Source organism: Xenopus laevis, chromosome 7L (genome assembly GCF_017654675.1).
Source record: "Xenopus laevis strain J_2021 chromosome 7L, Xenopus_laevis_v10.1, whole genome shotgun sequence".
NCBI classification, from domain to species: domain Eukaryota; kingdom Metazoa; phylum Chordata; class Amphibia; order Anura; family Pipidae; genus Xenopus; species Xenopus laevis.
Window position 1 is genome coordinate 37,577,700 of NC_054383.1, and position 20,331 is coordinate 37,598,030.

Consider the following 20,331-nt stretch of genomic DNA (forward strand, 5'->3'; position numbering starts at 1 on the left):
TCAAACAACAACAAAACTTTAGAGGTAATTAACAAAGACACAAGTGTTCAGTTGTAACGGGACTTAGACACTGAGATCGAATCTACAGGCAGTGGCTTGAAACAGCTTCAGTTCAGGTCAGAAACTCCAAGGGGGAGCAAGTGCCCTCCCTTACCCCTATTTGTGGATGCCCATGTACCAAAATTGCACATTGCTCTTGGCTCTCAGGGACCTGGTAGAGCTGGGATGGAGGGCACCCTATGCAAGAGGTAAAGAGGCAAAGATTCTTTTCTCAAACATGGCTCATTTGAAAACATAAAACGAATTTCCATTTTTTGCATATTTTTTTGTAAGATCCTTTATCGGGTGCTAAGAAATCAGTGCAACTCTCTCCAGTTCTGCCAGTGCTTTTTTTTCTAAGCCCACGAGCACACTGTTTTCCACTATACCATTTTTTTTATCCCTTTCAGGGACGATTCCCCTAATTTATTTTCATTTATGTTCTACAACAATAACATTGTAAAAGTTCTATATTTTATTCAATATTACACCATAAATTCAAGGTCTACCAATTTGTGCAATTTTTTTTCTTTTCAGTAAAAAAAAAAAGTGTTCAACACAGGTGGTAGAAAATCTTAATTGCCGACTACTTACAGTTACATATTTTTTTTTCCTGAAACCACAAGGCAGAATTTTTTTTTTTTTGTTTAAGTTTAAAATGAAAAGAGTTGTGAAGAGAAACATTTTATATACAGCATGTAAGGCAAGAGGCTCCACATCAATTAAACTAGAAAGGACACAGAACGTATCTCTGTGCTGTAACGAAACAATCTTTCAATTCACGGATACAAAACATTTTCAAAAAGTGCTTAATGCTCTGGTGACTGGTATACTGTATTAAGCAGGCTCCTAAAACCCAAAAACCCAGAAAAGGTGGTGTTGGACACAAGAGCAGTGGACATGCCAGTATTCCGCACTAATGTGGGAGCCTCATTCGCTAAACTGTAAGGTGACAGGCCATATGGAATTCTCCAACCGATATCCACATCCTGCTTGCTCCTGATTGTTCTCATTGTGGTCCTGAAAATGCTGTGTCTCTTTTGTTGAATGGAAAGAGGTATAAAAACTGTGACGACCACTGGTCTAAATGGCTGGATGGAATACATAACCATGGACTGAAAAGCCAAAAAATATGTTTTAAAAATGCCAGGACGTCATTAAATCTACTGCTGCCTGCAGTCGGTAAACCAATGTTTCCTAAAAAGAATGGAGAAGGAATCTTTAAACCTGAAGGATCGCTGCCCCACAATCCTCGGGTTCCGTGTAGTAAGATGAGTTTGTATCAGAGTGGTGAATTCCAAGAGCTTCTTTGCTCTCCAGATTTGGCTCAATGATGACGCTTTTTTCAAAAATTTTCTTTTTACAAGTCTCTGGGCAGTTTTGTACGTAAATGACCCTGTTGTAGGCCTTAAGTCTTTTCCATAACTGGACATACACTTTGCATTGCACGTACATGAATAAAAGTCCTCCTGTGAAGCCAATGGCAACAACCACCAACTTAGTCCAAAATGGCCACTCCAGAATACCTATAAAATCACAAACAAGGACATTCGTAAGAATGGAATGCTTTTTATAAAGTAGGAATTAGATGTATACTGTGTGCATACTTTTTATTTATTTAATGATTAAATAAAAAAAGAATGTTTTTTTAAGTTTACATTTAGAATGAAATGAGTCTACACTCTACACACAGGAATATAGCGGACTAAACATTTTTAGGAAATTTCTATATACACACAAGACAACAAGGGTAGGTGTCATTTACAATGTAGAAGGCAGTAGGCAAGTAAAGGGACACAATCTACTATTTTTTGCACTTTGCACACTGCATTTAAAGGAGAAGGAAAGTCATCCTGAACTTGGGGGTGCCAAATGTTAGGCACCCCCAAGTGATAGTATTTACTTACCTGAAACCCCGGGCTGGTGCTCCTATCAGCAGAAAAATGCACCGGGCCGGGGTTATACCAGTGATCACCACAGAACGATCCTCTTCTGGCTTCTTCTTGTTTCAAAATTCCCGGGGCAAGCGCATGCGCAGTAGAACGAAATAGGAGACTTTTTAGCTAAAGTTCAGCTTTCTGTTCTACTGGGCATGCGCAGCCGCACGAAGAAAGAGGAAGTCGGAAGAGGATCGCTCCGTGGTAATCACTGGCATAACCCCAGGCCAGTGCAGTTTTCTGCTGATAGGAGCACCGGCCTGTGGTTTCAGGTAAGTAAATACAATCACTTTGGGGTGCCTAACATTTGGTACCCCCAAGTGCAGAATGACTGTCCTTCTCCTTTAACTTTGTTTGAATGGTCGCAGATCAGGTGCTAAACTACAGAGGAGGCCAGCCCTGCTGCGAGCAAACATATGTAGGGGGGCCAGTAAGGCTGGTGGGCTCCCCCACCAGAAAAGTTATAGGAGGGCCCAGCACGCAAAGGTATTCCTGCTCGCGCTGGGGGAATTAAACTCTATAGAGAAAACAGGCCTTGCAGGGCGGATCCCTTTTCCCTGCCCCCCCCCCCCGCGGGGTCTGCTTCCTCTATAGTTACGCCACTGATCTTGGTAGATTAAGTCAACTCATAAATGTTTTGGGGCCCTAACCTGAATTTCCTCTTCGCCCAGTAACATCCAGTTTTGCCACTGCCGCAGGTCTGCTTCAAAATAAGAAACAGGAACCCACAGCTGTCCCTTTGAATGCAGCACTTCCTGCATTGGGCAGCCCTGTATTCATGAGGCAGAAGGCGCTATTGCAGGCAGTAAGGACAGGCTGGCCTCATTATGCTGTCCAATGCACTCTGCATCTCATGCTGGATTATTTAATGCAGAGTCACACAGCTAACACTTGATGACAGCATTGCATTGAAATTGCTCTTCCGTTCCACAAAACTCATATGCTTCCTTTTTATAAAATCAGCAACTGACATGGCAGAAAATGTCATAAATAGCTTACATTACTTTTTCTAAACTTGATCACGGTACAAAATTATGTTTTGATTGTTCTCTTGGCGGTCAAGATTTTCTTGATTGCTCGCATATTTACAAAAAAACTTGAATTGTAAAACTAAACTGCAACGGGAAAAGGCATTATTCTATTTTTAAAAAAAATCAACTGTTAAAAACACTCAAATAATAATAATTATAATAATAATAATATAAGTGCTATAGTTTAATAGCTTTTTAGAAACCTTAGTAGAGACCAGTGTAAGACAATGTTAATCAGTGTAAATGCTAAAAAAAGAACCACAGTTTGTCTCATTTTATTGGGTCCATTACTAGTCCCCTAATATTAGCCAAATATGGAAATGCTGGCTGTTTTCAGCCAAATTGCCTGATACACACTACTGGTCGCACTGATGGATAAAATGATTTCCTGCAAAAACAGTATCAAATGTGGTGTCAGATATATGATACATTTATCAAGTTCAGCTACAGGCATACGTGACTCAACATTACATCTTTTGCAGTCACAAAAGCAGTCCATTACAAAGAGCTATTGGCAAATATATAAAGGGAATATATATTTTATAAAAATGACTCCATTATGTTACACCACTACAGACCTGGTGTAATATCTATTCAAATCTTTTTTATTATCTATTTTGATATATTTTTTCTATTATCTATTCAGTTATTCATCAGCCAAATTAATGTAGTGTATTGTGTAGTGTAAAAATGGTGGCAATAACCACTGCTTTTTTAAACAGCTCCTGACCCCACAACACATATACCAAAATATATCAGACAGTGTCTGGCTCTGCAGGTGTTCAGTGTGTTGAAATCAGTTCTGTGAAGCATCACACGCTTACCATTATTTTGGCCCATCCTGATCTCCTCTGCTGTCCGATCTATAAGAACATACAGGGACCAAACGACGCAGGTGATAGCGATGACATGGAATGTTACAGAACACATTATCTTCCTTCTTTCGCTGGCTGTCATTTGCAGCTTCTCCCACTATGAAGAATTGAAGCCAAGTTTATTTTATGTGTATATTAATTTACAATTATTTATCTACTACACCCTTCACTGGTAGGTTTAGAAAACTAATTCTAAAATTTGCCCTTTTTGGCTAAATCATTTTTTCAAGCAGATACTGTATACCTCTAACACTAATTCAGACTGTGAGACATCTACCAGCATTGTTCAGGGCTATCTGTGGGTCAAATGTGACCCTCCAATTGATTTTTATGGCCCCCAATCTTTGCAGAGGCTCCATAGACTTCACTATATGACATCATCATTTTAATTTAATCCGGCCCTCCAACATGCAGTATGAGATATAATTGGCCACTACATGTAATAAGTTTTACAGCACTGTCATCAAGGACAGATTTACACAGAGGGTGCCCCTAGGCTGGCTGCCGCTTGTCACCCCAGCACCATCCCCTTCACCCATACACAAACTAAAATTTCTTTTGTCAGGTTTGGAGCACTGGGGGATTGGCGCATAGGAAATTTAAGAAATAATTACATTTCTTGTGCATCACCAGTGCTTTGGAACCAATGTGGCTGAGTGGCATGCCATCCTAGGGTTGCCACATGTCCGGTTTTGATCCGGACAGCCCGATCGGCCAATCGGCCAATCGCTGCGTCATTGCCCTGCCCCCTGATGGCACAACCACGCCCATCTACACTATGCCACCCCAAAAATCCTAAAGCTGTTTATGAGCACTGAAGTGCATTCACAGTATTGAGCATTATACATATATGTCAGTTGGGATCACTATATTGATGATGGAGCTGTAGTTTGAACTGTCTTCCTTGTAATATTTTACTGCTATAGAAACACATTTCCCCAATAAACTGTTTGGTCGGGTCTTCTAACTACCGACTGCCATACTGCTGCCTTCACCTCCAGCAGCCTTTGGTTTTGCTGCTCCCGATTTGCTGCCCCATAAACAGTTATTAATACATTAAGACCTTCCCTCGTGCCCAATTTTAAAAAAAATTAAAAAAAAAACCTGCAGTTGCTAGGCAGGTCAGGAATACAGTATCCTGATTGGTGGCCCTACATTGAAAAAAGATAAATATTTCCTAATAACAGTGAAGGCCTGCACTTAAGTAAGTATATATGAAAAGCGCTGAAACTTTAGAACAAATATTCGATTGATTTCCTGATATCATGTACCACTTCTACGATTTCTGTTTGTGGGAACATTGAGCCTACTCACTTTTCGCAAAGGCTTTAATTTGGTTTCCATAATGAACTCGAACTTGCAAAGTTCACAACATCGTGTGTCGGAGCTCTTGATCCACTGCTGGAGGCAAGCCTGGTGTACAAAGTGAAGGCTTCCTGTACAGTGGCACGGCGTAATAAGTGGACTCTCGTCATCGCCTTCACAGTGACATATCCTAAATTAAAAATAATAGATTAGTCAAAAGGTTTAGTTGCATACAAGTGGCAGAATTCTAAAAGCAGTAAGAAACCTATTTAGGCTCTCATCTTAGTAGGTAGACACTCAGGCCTATCCCTTACAGGATCCAACCAATCAGCAGATGAGCTGAAGGGATCGATTCCGTATGAAGATCCATACACAGCATGGCCACCCTTCTATTCTTCTGTTCATTTGGGCCAACAGGCCAAACTATTGAACAGCAGCAAGTAAAGAGGAGCTGCTCTGGCTCATCTTCAATTCCTTATCCCCTGACTCACTGCATGGGCAGATGGAACAATATCCATGTTATGAAGACATCATTCAGGAATGTTTTGTATAATTTTACTGGTACATGTATAACGCTGCTCTTTTAATCCTTGCAGTCCAACCACACTGCAATGTTTACTGTATTGGTACATCTGGCTGTAGGCACTAAGCTGAAATTGTTGAGTGTTGATGTAAATAATCACAGCATTGTTTGTTATATTTGTATAATTATTATATTGCAGTTCTGCTGAAACAATAGGGGCATGTCAGTTTTAATACACAACAAAAAAGAAATGATTGTGCTTGGTTGTAGTACCAGTGAATAGTGTATTCCTTTCGTCCATACAGATAAAAGGAATAAAACAGATAAAACTTTGTTTACATACACTAATGTATCCATACAACTAGACATATACACATGGGCACAGCACATGCTAATATGCTACTAATCTAACACAAATAATATAAAGCAATTAAGCAGTCCCCTGGTACCAGAGACACAAGTTCCTAGCACAGACAGACAGACAGTAATACATACATATGCAGAATGCATAAACGAAATCTAGCTACGGCGTGGCTCCTCGGAGAGGTAATCTGAATATCTTTCTTTGTACCACTAAAATGATGTTTTAATAAACATGTAAAAGATCTCAAATGGGATTTGCAGAGTCAATTAAACCATAAACCTTATTGAATTTAATGGGCTGCCCAAGGAAAATAAAATGAATTATGGGAAAACTATTCTCAGATGTCACACTGAGAATTCTAGTATTATAAATTTAATTTTTTTTTAAATAAAATATATACATATATAATATTTAACTCTCCAGCTGTTATGCTCCTCCCACAATGTATACTATATATATGTATATATATATATAGTTTTAACTGTTGAATTTTTTCGCTCAAATATTTGAGATTTCTATTGACTGATAAATATCATAAAAACTTGAATTTAAGAACATTTTAGATCAGATGTTTAGATTTTTTTGGTGGAAAAGGTGACCTTCAGTTTTAACAAATAGGCCCACCCTCCCTGTTTCTCTACTTTAAAGAAACAGTATAATTTAAAGATATAGATGCTACATATATTAATAAACGAAGGCATCACTCCACGAGATTACATTAATTTACGTTTCTGCATATTGAATTTATCCGATTTGGATACTTTTGTTATTATATTTAAAATTATGTTAGCAATCAAAAACAAAATCACAATGGTGAAAAAAAACTTAAGTTTAAGTGCAACTTTTCTGCTTAACTATTCTCCCAGTTTTTCTTTAGCTAGAGCTTGAGAACAAAAAACTAGGGCTTGTAAGAAAAGTTGGACATGTTTTGTTGCCAATTTTTTCCCATCCAATTGAAAAACTGATAAATCAGCCTCTATATATTACACCAATTTATTCCTGAAAGGCCAATATATTTTTATATCAGCCATTTTTACATATTACATTTTTTAAATCTCTTTGTATTTAACGATATTCAGATCATGCATTTCAGGTATCTGTGAAATAGCAAGGGAGAGAGACAATAAAAACTACAAACCTTCATAAAAAAAACCTTAGAGATGGAGTCCCAGGTACCACCAAAATCAGATAGCAACAGTCAGAGTTATAGCTGAGAAGCACTACACACTAGATGCTTCTTAATATGCATATTTATTTCTATGTATATTTATTTTTATTTATCTCCATCACCCAAAGAAATCATAGTGCCTGGTCATTCAAATGTGTATACTATATGGTAGCAAATGACTGCCTGTTTAAGCAGACACTGGCCAACAACATAGGATGCCAACCTTTGCTGTGATCATTAAGTCATTGTTCATAAAAGCCTATGTAGCAAACGTATGCAGGTATTAATATGTGCTTTCTGGATTAATAGTACGTGGGACTTAATCTCTGATGAGAGGGTGGTTTTTTATGAAACCAACCTGCATAAATCCCCAGATGATGAAATAGGGGATGGCGGGGGGATTTTTTTTGAAATGGGAGATGGACAATCAAGATCACTGTCCTCAACTGAACACAATGGAGCTCTTTGTTCTTGAGAGTCTTCTTTTATTGAGCCATTGTCCTCAAATACATCATCATCCCCAATATCATCAGAACAAAAATCAGTGCTTCCCAAAAGCAAACTAGAAGATGTGCCTGCATGAAGACTTTTAGAATAGCCATTGATCTCCTGAGAATTGTATATTGTATGGACACTTGAGGTTGGAGAGAAAGAAAATATATAGTGGAGCAAAGTTTTGCTTTTTGAGGAATCACTATCTGCTTTCTCATCCATAACAGGTACACATATGGATCCAGGACTACTAATTCCAGAAGCGCTTAATGCATTAGAAGAAACAGATTGCCCTTGAACATCAATGTTGTTCAGAGTAATTGGATTTAAAGGTTTAGTTCTATTTTCTTGAAACTGAAACAGATTCTTCCCAAAGTAATGTTCTTCCTCTGGAAGTAATACTCCATCTGAACTAGTCCGTTCGACATAGTCATCTTTCCCCCATATTTTCTGTGCCTTTTTGTCCACATCGTTCAATGATTTCGAAAAAGGAATGGCCCTCTTGGCCTTTGAAGACTTGGGGATACTGCCGCAACCCTGGGAAGAGGAACTTTTCTTTGAGAAACCATCTTGACAAACTATGGTCACAGTGACCTCTGGTGTCCTAGAATTCTGGCAATGAGGATTTTTCAAGACAACAGCAGACTGAACTGGACTTTGATGACAACATTCAGAAAATAGAGGACTGGAACTGCATGCAGAACAGTGAAAAAAAAGCATAGAAAGTAAAAAAAAAGAATGAAAAGAGAACAGTGGTTGAAGTAAATACATGAAACCAAACAATACAAAGACAACATGGCGAAGAAAAACACAAGAGAATGGAATTTCAAAGAATTGCAAGAACCTAAATGATACCCTTGTTTTTCCATTTGATAACATAAGTCATGGCTGCCCACCCAGAAGCTCTACAAACATCCACAATTTAATGAAATCTGGCCCGCTGATATGGTGTAAAGTAAATCAGATTATTGGCCTACTCGGTGAGCAGCATAAACCTGTAGTGCAATTTAATTTCAGTTTATGTTTACAAAGCATTTGGTTGTGTTTCACAAAGAAATTAAATACTATAAATATATATACCTGCAAATATCTTGGCTGGATGGAGTCACTGATGTCCGAGGAAATCTGCTGGGAGCAGAAACAGAAGTCGGGCTTCCAGCCTGCAAAATAAATGAATGCATCTGAATTGTTTTCAGGCTTATTTATTGTGTCTGACAAAAAAATTATGACAAGATATACTATTAGTTAAATGACTGCAGCAAAATGCATACGTCTGGCAACTTTGCAATCTGTATACCTAGTAAAACCCTATAATTGCAGTGGTTACACTCTTCTCATACTAAAAAGCCCTCATAGATATGAGTTAGCATAGTAAGGTACAACAAGCTAGCTAAAGCAATCTCACAATTCAACATTACAAATGTTTGTCAACTTCCCAAACAAAATGACATAGATCCTGTTCTAAAGAACTTGACAGTGTTCCTGTCTTCAGTGTTACTATCATGGAAAAGATACAAGCATCATTGTATTAGAGCTTTATTTCCAACCCCTTTAGACTACATGAGTTGAAAAAGCATATGTGGTTCTTCACAGTGTGGCTTGGATGATTTCTTGGACAAGCATAATAGCATAGGCTATGGTGATAGTAAAATCTACAATTAGTATAGACATGGGTATATATATAGTAGTTTATGTGAGTGTATGGAGGGGTAGTGTTTATGTATGTGTGCTGGGATTCATTTGGAGGGGTTACACTTTATGGACTTTGGTTGTTTTTTCAACTTAATTATGTATCTATCCAACATGTTTTCTAGCCAACAGGTTTGCTCCATTTGTCTTATTTTTAAATAACCTATGATGGCCATACATGTACAGATTATCCGCAGTTTAACTAATTATGACCATTGTGCCTGGGGAATATATGCTAGTTTGGGGGTGGATTTCGACAGACCATCAAGTAATCATCATCTGCTGATACACTATGTCAGTGGGTGTGGGGTGCATCGGCTGATGAAGAGGAGCCACAGCTCTGATATTGGAAACTTGCTTGGAACTACATTTTTCTTTCATTATGCAAAAACAGTTTTGGGTGGAGATTCCTCTTTAACTATAACACCTGACTTTCCCAAACCACAGGTTCTACAGGTTCTCAAGAGTGTTGAAAGCACCCAGCTCCCAGTAAAAGTCCTAATGATTAATATGAGGTGACAGTTGCACCTAGAAATAGAATTAGTACGTGGAAGTGCAGAGTTAGCACCAGATCGATAAGGAGAAGGTTACTCTTCACACTGACATTTACTTCTGTTACTGGCTTGCTTGGTGGCGTAACACGAAGATGCAGGGCGATCCCTAGCTGCCCTATATGCAGGTGCTATATAAATAAATGATGACGATTAAGTGGAATGTCACAAATAGGAGGAGAGTCTAAATTTGTGCTGGCTGAATGCACAATAAACTGCTGTGGCCTGAACAAGAAGAGAGAAAAGAAACAATGCAGCAGAGCAGATAAGTCACAAATGTGCTAACCAAGCTCCTAGCAGCTGCTGCCTCAACGACTATGTTTATAATGCTCAGATTCATCAGTCAACAACACCTGACATTGCACCCAACAGAACAAATTAGTTCAGAGCTTCATACAAAAGGAGATCAAAAGGATTTGTGGGACTGTAAATTCAAATGTGGAACTAGTGGCCACACAATGACAACAAAATTAAGAAGTTAAGAGTCTGTTCATACTTGATAATGTCTCTCCCTTCATAATAACATTAGCTCTGGATTTTGCTTTAAGCTGAGTATGTAACACATACATATATTTTTAATAAGGACAAAAATCTCTTATTTTTTTGTTTTTTTCCAACAATGAAAGTTTTTTTTCCAGATGTTTGAAGTCCTGGTCAGGATGAACGACCACCTTTGCGAAACGTGACTTTCCACTGACCATCCCTTCTGTCCCAATGCTGGGTGACCCAGATACCTCGCTTGCTTTGTAACAATGACCAGCCTACCCAAGTACCCCAGTCTAGCAGTTTGATTACAGAAAGGAAGTATTGCTATCCAATATTGGAATATTATCAATATTTTAATAAAACAACAATTCTCATACTACAAATGATACTTAACCGAATAATTACATAGTCAGGTTGGGTTGATTTGAATAAGAGACTGGAATATGAATGGGAGAGGCCTGAATAGAAAGATGAACAATACAAAGTAGCAAAAACAATACATCTGTAGATTAGTGAGCATTTGTCTTTAGATGGGGTCAGTGACCCTCATCTGAAAGCTGAAAAGACTAATTAGGAAACAATAAAAAAAGACATTACTCTTACCAACAGTGTCTCATGGGATCATCAAAGGCTTTCAGACTAATATCGACGTCTATACCCAATAAAAAGATTAGCTATTGATGTTCAAACTTCCTGTTCGTATGTTTGTTGTAAAAGGCGTTTAACTAGACAAGCTGTAACTTAATTGTTTAAGACTTGTAACACCAATAAGTTAATATCTTATATTTTGAGTATAAGCTTGGGCTGAGTAAGTTATTTTAATTCCCAGGTATGATCCTATCGTCTATGTGATGTGATCCTATCTTCATTTTGCTGGGGATGATCAAGCAGTAAAAAATGGGAAGTCACTGGTTGACAACACAGAAATTTCCAAAAAGGCTGATACAAACAGCCTTAATTTGAAGCCCACTGTCCTTTAAGCCATTCTGCAACACCAGCAGAAACTAGTTCAGCCAGGAAACCCCATTAAAGGTGCTGTTCACCTTCCAAACACTGCAGTTGTTTTTAGATTGTTCCCCAGTAATAACGTATTTCCATTATTTATTTTTTATTGTTTTTCCAAAATCTAAGTTTAAAGTTGAATGTTCGTGTCTGGTGTTTGAGTCTGGCAGCTCAGTAATTCAGGCGCAGACTCTAAACTGTTACAATTTTGCAACAAATTTTAGTTGATACATTTCTCAGCAGCATCTCTGGAGTATTAGCAACTATTGTATCAATTCTAACAGCTGCCTGTAATGAAACCCAGAGATTCTGCTCAGCAGAGACAAAGATAAGAAATGTATCAACTAAATATATCAATTTAAAACAGTTTACAGGGTCAGCGACCCCCCCCCCAGAGCTGCTTCAGAAGTTGAAAAATGACACTTTAAACTTCAATATTAGAAAAACCGTCAAACATAGAAAATAGAAAGTCATTGGAAAAACTAGTTGTTTGAAGGTGAACCACTCCTTTAAATACAGAACAGTTTAATCGTTGACATCTTAAATTTCATTTTCTAGGCCATAAAAATTTGTTGATATGTGTCCAAGTTTAGTAAGAATTTTTTTTAATGAACATGTTTCTCACAGCAGTATAGCTTAGACTTTAGCACATCAATTTGTGTCTCGCCAGCATGTGTGAATACAAATAAATATTGCTTTCCCAAGCTGATAAAGACCACATATATCACGTGATCAAAAGTCAACAAAAAGTAATTTTAAACCTATATCCGGTAATGTTAAATCATAACACATATATGGTTAAATATTAGCGTACATGGGGAGTCATTAGGAGATGCTGGATTCCTGAGACGGTTACTGGATTGGCCAAATGTTGAATATACATGCGTGTGACCTTTCAGCCAATACCTATATGCAGCATCAAATATGATTAAAAAAAAGTATACAACTTGGGGGGGATATTCCCATTAATGCGCAATGTGTTTCTGTTTCCATAGGGGTTTCCTGAAATCTATTAAAGAGTGTGTAATGCCAATATGCTCAAGAGCTTATGATTGAAGTAACTGAACTCCCACACATAACATAAGTCCTATTTACACGTGCATATTTAGCAGATTTCACATATTACACACACTGTGCTATCATAAGATCTGTCAGCTTCATGTATGTACCCCAATCGTTAGTGTTAATACAAATTCTCACACATAATTTGCAAGTTTCATAAATGTGATCATACCTTTAAATCCTTTCAATTCTATTGTACTTTTAAAGTCTCTACAATTCTTTGTTACGGGGCAATTACACCCTTTTGTAATATAAATTCTTTATTGTATTTTTTTATATAGAACATTAAGGGGGTTATTTAGCAAAGGTCGAATTTTAGAGCTATGTGAACTTTTTTAAACCCCAAATGAACTCACAACTCAACTGGTTTCTTATTTATGAAAAAACTCAAATGGAAAAAAACTCGAATCAGTGAGTTCAGGGTTAACAACCCAAAAACTCGAATTGATCGAGTTTTCGAGCGAAACCCAACGAAAAAAACTTGAACATCATGAAGGCTATTAACATCTTGAAATGGTTCAAGGGACCTCTGCCATTGACTCCTACATGACATCGACAGGCTTTAGATGGTGCATTTTCCGAATAAAGTTATTTCCAGGATTGGGGTATAATACATTTAGAAACATTTGAGGTGTTTTTTTTTTAATTCAAATTTTTCTTTTTTTAACCTGAAAAATAGATTTTTGACCAAAAAATAACCTCGAAAACTCAAATTTTTCATGGAAAACACAACTCAACCTTTAATTAATGTGCCCTTACAACTGTTGGATTATTTTCTACCAAGCTGCACAAACAGTGCTTCAGCTCTCAATCCTGCAGATCATTTCTTACTTAGCTCCTAGTGTTTGGCAAGCGATTTTAACATCTCAGTAAATCAGCATGTTTACTTGACTCTGTCTCAACCCTTAAACACAGAGAGAAATTCACAGTTTCTTCTAATGTTAGAAGACAAGCAAATAAAGCACGAGAAGTGAGTCAGGCCTGTATATTAATGGGTTGTCATGGCAGCATCTGATTTTATTGAGGACGCGAGCAGACTGCATTTTCGTTTTGATGACTTCGGTAGCCTTCAAGATTTACCCACTGACGATTTTCTGCCGCATTCACCAATAGCGAATATACTCATTTTCTTAAATGTCAAGACACAGTTTTTGGATTACATTACAGCACACCATGCTGCTCTTTTGTTGCCTGCAAGAACATTGTGTCCACAATTTATTGAAAAATAAATCAATTCTAGAAACCTTTGACTGTTATTCAAACCATAATACTTCCGTCAAGGAGTGGGCAATTGGCTTTTTGTTTAAATTCCAAGGGAGTAATCCTGATCAATAACCATGCAATAAAAAAAAATCTTTTTAGGTATTTGAAAGCAGCAAAGAAAGGCATCGATTTATTCTTTTGAGGACACACTGTGAAGCCGCCAAAGATAGAGCAGTACAGAACAACTGATCTGATCAGCTAATAGACTGCAGGTATGGGCTCTTTATTATTGTAGTCAATGCTGGGCAACAGCCACCCAAACCAATCAAACTGAATTGCTTGCCTAGGGCTACGCCACATAGACACAGTAATAACTGGCTTGCCAGTCCTATTCTGTGGATAACATTCTGTTTATATTTACATGACCCAATCCAAACCTACATACTTATGTTCTACAAGCCACATAAGCTTTTAAGTCCCATGAATGTCTGCCATTCCCATGAATGTCTGCCATTACCTGTTGATTTACAGTGATCTCTAAATACAGTATGTAGTTGTCTGCATATATGTATATATTTGGTAAGATCATGTAATAATCTTTTTCTGGATATAATGTGCTCTAATTCAAAGGCAATAGCATGATTTTACATTGCTTAGAAACTTTATGTATTCTAGGTAAACACTGTCTTATTTTCTTTACAGTAAACATGGTCAGTGTAGATTTCCTGCAGGCTCTTGCTGGGCATGGGCAAAATCATATGGCTTATCTCCTCCTACGAAGCTGGTAAAGGTTTCCCCATTAATTATTATGTATTTGCAAAGGGTGAAACTGGACAGAAATGACTCAAAGCTACGACAACTGACACGACTGCCATACCAAAGCATGGGCAGATGTTGGCTCCTGCCTATTGACCTAACACAATGACCTCCCACCTTTGCACTTATTCCAAACTCAGCTCATATGGGTCCTATTGCCAAGAGGCCTCATCAGCAAATGGCTTTTCACAGGCTGTTTACATGATCATATTGTTTAGAACAAGGACATATGATAAGATTTGAGCAGCCGGACCTACTAAAAGAGGCTAAATCAGGTAAAAAAAAAGCTCCTCATTAGGTGTCCAAGCCAAATCAGTTGATGGCTGTCTTTGCCCAGCCCATTGACCATCTACATAGTTTTCAATATAGCCAAACTATAGTGGAGGCTTCATTTTTTTAAATATTTTTTTATTCTAGTTTTTGAGAAATAAAAGGTTCATTAGTATGCTTCCTTGTCCTAACACTGTTTCCCTACTGCAAACAACTTAACCATGCTGCTTGGCAAATACATTCCAATCACTGGAAGCAGCCAGATAAAACACTTTGGGTAAATAAAGTGGCCATTCCACTGTGTTTTGGAGTGTTGCCTCAGCACTAAGTGTTAGTAAATAAGCCTATGTCTGGGAGAGTGTCTCTTGGTTTTTAAAATAATTGTACAAATGCCATTCCCGTGGATGTCAGTCTGAGCTCCAGTTCAGATGTTGATCACTCAAAGTCTTCAGACTGATATCAAAATGGAATCATATCTACAGTTCCCAAAGCCTGCAACACCATGCCACTGGCATTAATTGGTCTTCCCGCACCATAAGAGAGGAGCACACAGCATGTGATCTGTGTAGAACAGGGGCAGCTGATCTGAATTCACATTGTTTTACAGGCAAGCACTGGTGCAGCAACAGTGTCCTTTAGTAAGAGATTCCATTGTGCAACTTTCACAACAGGACCATTATATTTAAATGATAAGGAAAGCCTGATACAAAGCAAGCAACCATTGCATAGGACGGATCTATCCTTCCCATTACACTCTAAATGCCAAGCCCCGTCTAAGACGCTGCATCCAGGGAACATTGGCAGGCAGCACAATACGTTGCCTGTGCATGCTAGAGACCTCATTAGGGAATGAGGGGGCACTAGAAGCTGCCAGGGCAAGTCACTAGTATTAAATTCTGAGCCTTGGCATTTAGTTTATACTGAGCTGATCTATGACTGAAAGCTCTGCAATGATCTCTTGATTCTCAGTACAGTTTATGTCAAGGCTTTCCTTGCTTTTTAATAAATGAGACAAAGTAAACCTGCAAAACACCACAATCAAAGGGGTATCTCGCCTTAACTCATTGAATTCAAATAATGCTGTACTGCTTAAATGTACTTAAAATGTTATTTTGTTCCCCTCTAACGTTAGAATCAGCTCGACAAGCCTGGTCACTGAATCTCTAGCTTCTGATTTAGTGATAAACGCGCCTGCCCTATCTTCATTTTTTATGCTATGCTTTATTTATGCTTTTAAAAACGACTTCATAAATTTGGATTTTAACCAAGGTTTCCGTTATGAAAAACATACCCTGCGACCGATCCGGTGATCTTTAAGTGCGCTCTTGATTGCATTCCTTTAGCACTGAATTTCTAAACAGTTTATACATAAATTAATCTCATTTCTCTATAAAGGTTAAGTCTGTTACACATCAGCTGTTTTTTTTTATCTTAGTTGCACTGCTGGAAACACTGGAAAACATAGAAGGGAAAACTTAAACCCCTTCATATTTGAGGGGGGTTATTTACTAAACTCCGAATTTATCTGGTTTGGGTTTTTTGGGGCAAAACTCAAATTTTTCTTTTTTTAAAAAACTCAAATTTTCCAATATTAAAAAAAGAGCGATAAAGACAGATTATGAGATTAAAAAAGATTCTGAGATTAAAAAAGAGAGATAAAGCCAGATTCTGCAAAAAGACAGAATCCAATATTCTGTCATCTCAGACCTGCCGAGGTTGTGTGGTCTGCGCTGGAATTACCCCAAATATCCCACCATTTCGGGCAAAAATCCAAAAAATTCAGGCTTTTCGGGAAAAGGCCCAAAAAAATTTAGGAAAAAAATGTATAGTTTGGTTTTTTGCCTTTATCGAGTTTTTATCTGAACCGAATAAATTGAGCTCTTTTTAATAATAAATAAGGAAAAATCGGGTATTGGAGTTTGGATGTGGTTTTTTTTTATTCAATGAGATAAATTCAGATTTTAATAAATAACCCTCAAAATGTACATTCTATAAAAAGAATGAATACAGGAAGTAATCAAAAAGGGATTGCTTGTGTTGAAAACATTTATTTTGTGAGGGTGAAGAAGGCTTTTAAGAAAGAGAAACAGGGCAAGGTGTCTGCTTCCATTGGCAGAGAGCTAACTATCTTCCCAGAATAAAAGCGTTTTTTTGTGTATGCCTTTGTTTAAGTTTTTGTGTTTTTGCCTTTTTCCATTGCCATAATTTCAACATAATACAATTCTGCGGAAACCCAAAGCATTTTCTACCCATCCATCAATGTACTTATGTTGCTTAGTCTCGGCATGTTACAGTCTTTCAAGCTCTCCTAATAAAATGCTTATCTTCCCCTGGGGAATAAAATCTGCAAAATCCATGCTTTATGTAGTGCAATTCTAGCAATAACATGAAATAAGATAGTAATATCATAATCTTAAACGAAATTTAAAAGAATGATCCACGCAGACTTAAACTGGGAAATGAATTCGGTCTGACAGCAAGAGGTTGCAAAAGTAGCAAAAAATACCGGGGGAACATTCAGTATTTCTGGGTATTTTTATCATAAATCACGGAAAAATAATAAATCTATGTAGTATAATTAGCTGAGATAAGGAAGAACATAGAAGATAAAGGAAAGGGAGCGATGAGCATAACAGACGATAAAGCACAGTACCTTGTACTTGATCTCAATTAAGATACACTGTAATTAATCCTTATTGGAGCCAAAACATTAATGTTTAAACATTTTTTTAAGCAGACTTTCAGGTATGGAAATTCAGATTACAGAAAAAAACATTATCCGGAAAACTCTGGGTCCTGAGCATTCTGGATAACAGGGCCAATACCTGTATCAATGTTGAAGGCAATAATGTGATACCAGCAACGGTAACTTTTTACTATGTACTCGCTTGAGTGTTTCATTCTGTATGGTACTTCCCTCATAACATCCATCATAATGCTGCTTGTCATGCTAAGCAATACAATGGTGCTAAGTAGAGCTGATCTCACTAGTACTTGCATAATTCTGTGGAATTCCCAGGGCACTGGGCTCTATATCCTAATGAGATGCTGCAGTTTAATTGCTCCACTGAGACAATAAACACATGTAATTGCATAGAGAACAATGCTATAATCTGCCAAATCCCTTGTGTTTAGCATTTGTGCAATCATGCATATGGAGGTGCACTTATAATATCTTTATTCTTATGCAACACTAATATCCTGACTCTGTGTGCTGCATTTTTTATGCTCAGTGTGTCTATGCCGTGTATAGTGCACATTAAACACTGGTCAATTTTTAATATTGCTATTTCATTAAGATTTTACGATTGCCAGGTTTCTATAAAATTGTATGCATACAAAGGGATTGGTGGTCTCAGCAATTGGACATCAACAGATTTACAGCAGATACAAAACCAGCTCTGATGTTTGTAGGTACTATCCCAGAAGCAAAACTGCTGCCATGTATAATAATAACAACCCCATCCTCCCGCCCACTTCCAGACTCCGCCCACTCCCTGCCCCAACTCCGCCTGCTCCCCCCCCCGCTGAAATATAGCAATATCAATAAATGTGTAGTGTCACAAAATAGAGAGAAAGAGAGAAATTGTTTTTTGGCTTCCTGGGTCAGTGACCCCCATTTGAAAGCTGGAAAAAGTCAGAAGAAGAAAGCAAACAGTTCAAAACTATATAAAAAAAAATGAAGACCAATGAAAAAGTTGCTAAGACTTGCTCATTTTATAAAATACAATGTACAGGCAGGGGAGAATAAAATCAACTATCCCATAAAGGCTGGACTACAAATTTTGTAAGTCAGACACAAAACTGTAATGTAACGGCATGAGATTTTGTGGGATGCTTCAAATTCTGAATCTCCATGCGGCAATATAAAATCTGTTATGGGACTTGTTATCCAGAATGTTCGAGACCTGGGGTTTTTCGGTTACTGGATCTTTCTGTAATTTGAATCTCCATATCTTAAATCTGCTAAATGTCATGTAAATATTAAATAAACCCAATAGGCTGCTTTTGCTTCTAATAAGGATTCATTATACAGTATCTTAGTTTGGGATCAAGTACAAGATACTGTCTTATTATTGCAGAGAAAAGGAAATCTATTTTAATAATTTGGATTATACATATAAAATGAAGTCTATGGGAGACTGCCTTTCTGTAATTCAGAGCTTTGTGGATAATGGGTTTCCGGATAACAGATCCCATACCTGCACATCACATTTTAATATCAGTTCTACAATTTTAGACGAGTGCAACTACATCCGACTTGTAGGCTGTGAAATGGACATCTGACCCCATCCAACAACTTCTTTTGTAATGTTCTTTTTAGTAATTCTATAAATAAAAACCAGTAAGTTGGCAGGTCAATTCAATTCTTTAATACTGACTGTACAGGTAGGTATATGCAAAGATATAAATATACCCCCACACCTCCAAGGCACAGTTTATACACAAGAATGTAATTTTGCCTTAGCACGTTTTTGCAGCATTGTTTAGAGGCATAATACGAATGTATTCTCAGGGCCAGCAGCTTGAGAGCGAGGAAACATATAATGAAAACAAAAGCTTACTGCTTCCCTACAAAGTATAATAAAGGATAAGGTGTCCATAAACAGATAAGAGAAAAGCTGGAGAGTGCCAATCGCCGGTAGGGAATAAAAAAAAGACTATATTGTTTTCATTTGGTTTTCAGTGTAATTTTTCATTAAAGGGACGTTGCATCAAAATAAAAAAGGAATGAATTTTACGTCCTTTAAAGGGATATTGTCATGGGAAAAAATTTTTTTTTTTTCAAAAAAAACACAGTTAATAGTGCTGCTCCAGCAGACTTCTGCACTGAAATCCATTACTCAAAAGAGCAAGCAGATTTTTCTAGATTTAATTTTGATATCTGACATGTGGCTAGACACATTGTCAGTTTCCCAGCTGCCCCCAGTCATGTGACTGATAAACTACAGTCACTCTTTACTGCTATACTGCAAGTTGGAGTGATATCACCCCCTCCCTCCCCCCCCAGCAGCCTAACAACAGAACAATGCGAAGGTAACCTCATAGCAGTTCCCTAACACAAGATAACAGCTGCCTGTTTGATCTAAGAACAGCACTCAATAGTAAAATCCAGGTCCCACTGCGACACATCAGTTACATTGAGTAGTAGAAATAACAGCCTGCCAGAAAGCAGTTCCATCCTAAAGTGCTGGCTCTTTCTGAAAGAAAATGACCTGAGATGGAGCCTACACACCAATATTACAACTTGCTGGTTCCGGAATGAGATTTTATTTTGTAGTGTAAACAGTGTTACAAGTCAGAGTCACAGAGCTTCTGCTAAAGACAAGGGCACATGTTTTGAATATTTTCACTAGTATATCATTGTAAATCCCAGGTAAATAAGACCTACTAAAGCTCTCATAGCCCCACGCCATTCTCTTCCTTATTACAGCTTTCAGATTGGAGTCACTGACCTCATCTAATAAGTAAATGCTCTGTAAGGCTACAAATTTATTGTTATTGCCAATTTTTATTA

General features: G+C 37.6%; 1 protein-coding gene across 8 annotated transcripts in view; it reads right to left on the bottom strand.

The window, feature by feature from the left end:
* Positions 1–491: 491 nt before the first annotated feature.
* The window catches only part of marchf8.L (membrane associated ring-CH-type finger 8 L homeolog), a 140,926-nt gene continuing 121,086 nt past the window's right edge, over positions 492–20,331 (bottom strand). For 4 of the 8 annotated variants that reach the window (XM_018224582.2, XM_041568547.1, XM_041568548.1 and 1 more), the window contains 5 exons: positions 8,815–8,894; positions 7,601–8,425; positions 5,197–5,377; positions 3,832–3,979; positions 502–1,565 (listed from right to left, as the gene is read on the bottom strand). In XM_018224582.2, coding sequence (XP_018080071.1) covers positions 1,261–1,565; positions 3,832–3,979; positions 5,197–5,377; positions 7,601–8,425; positions 8,815–8,894 — 1,539 coding nt within the window. In that variant the 3' untranslated portion in view covers positions 502–1,260. 8 annotated transcript variants of the gene reach the window in all.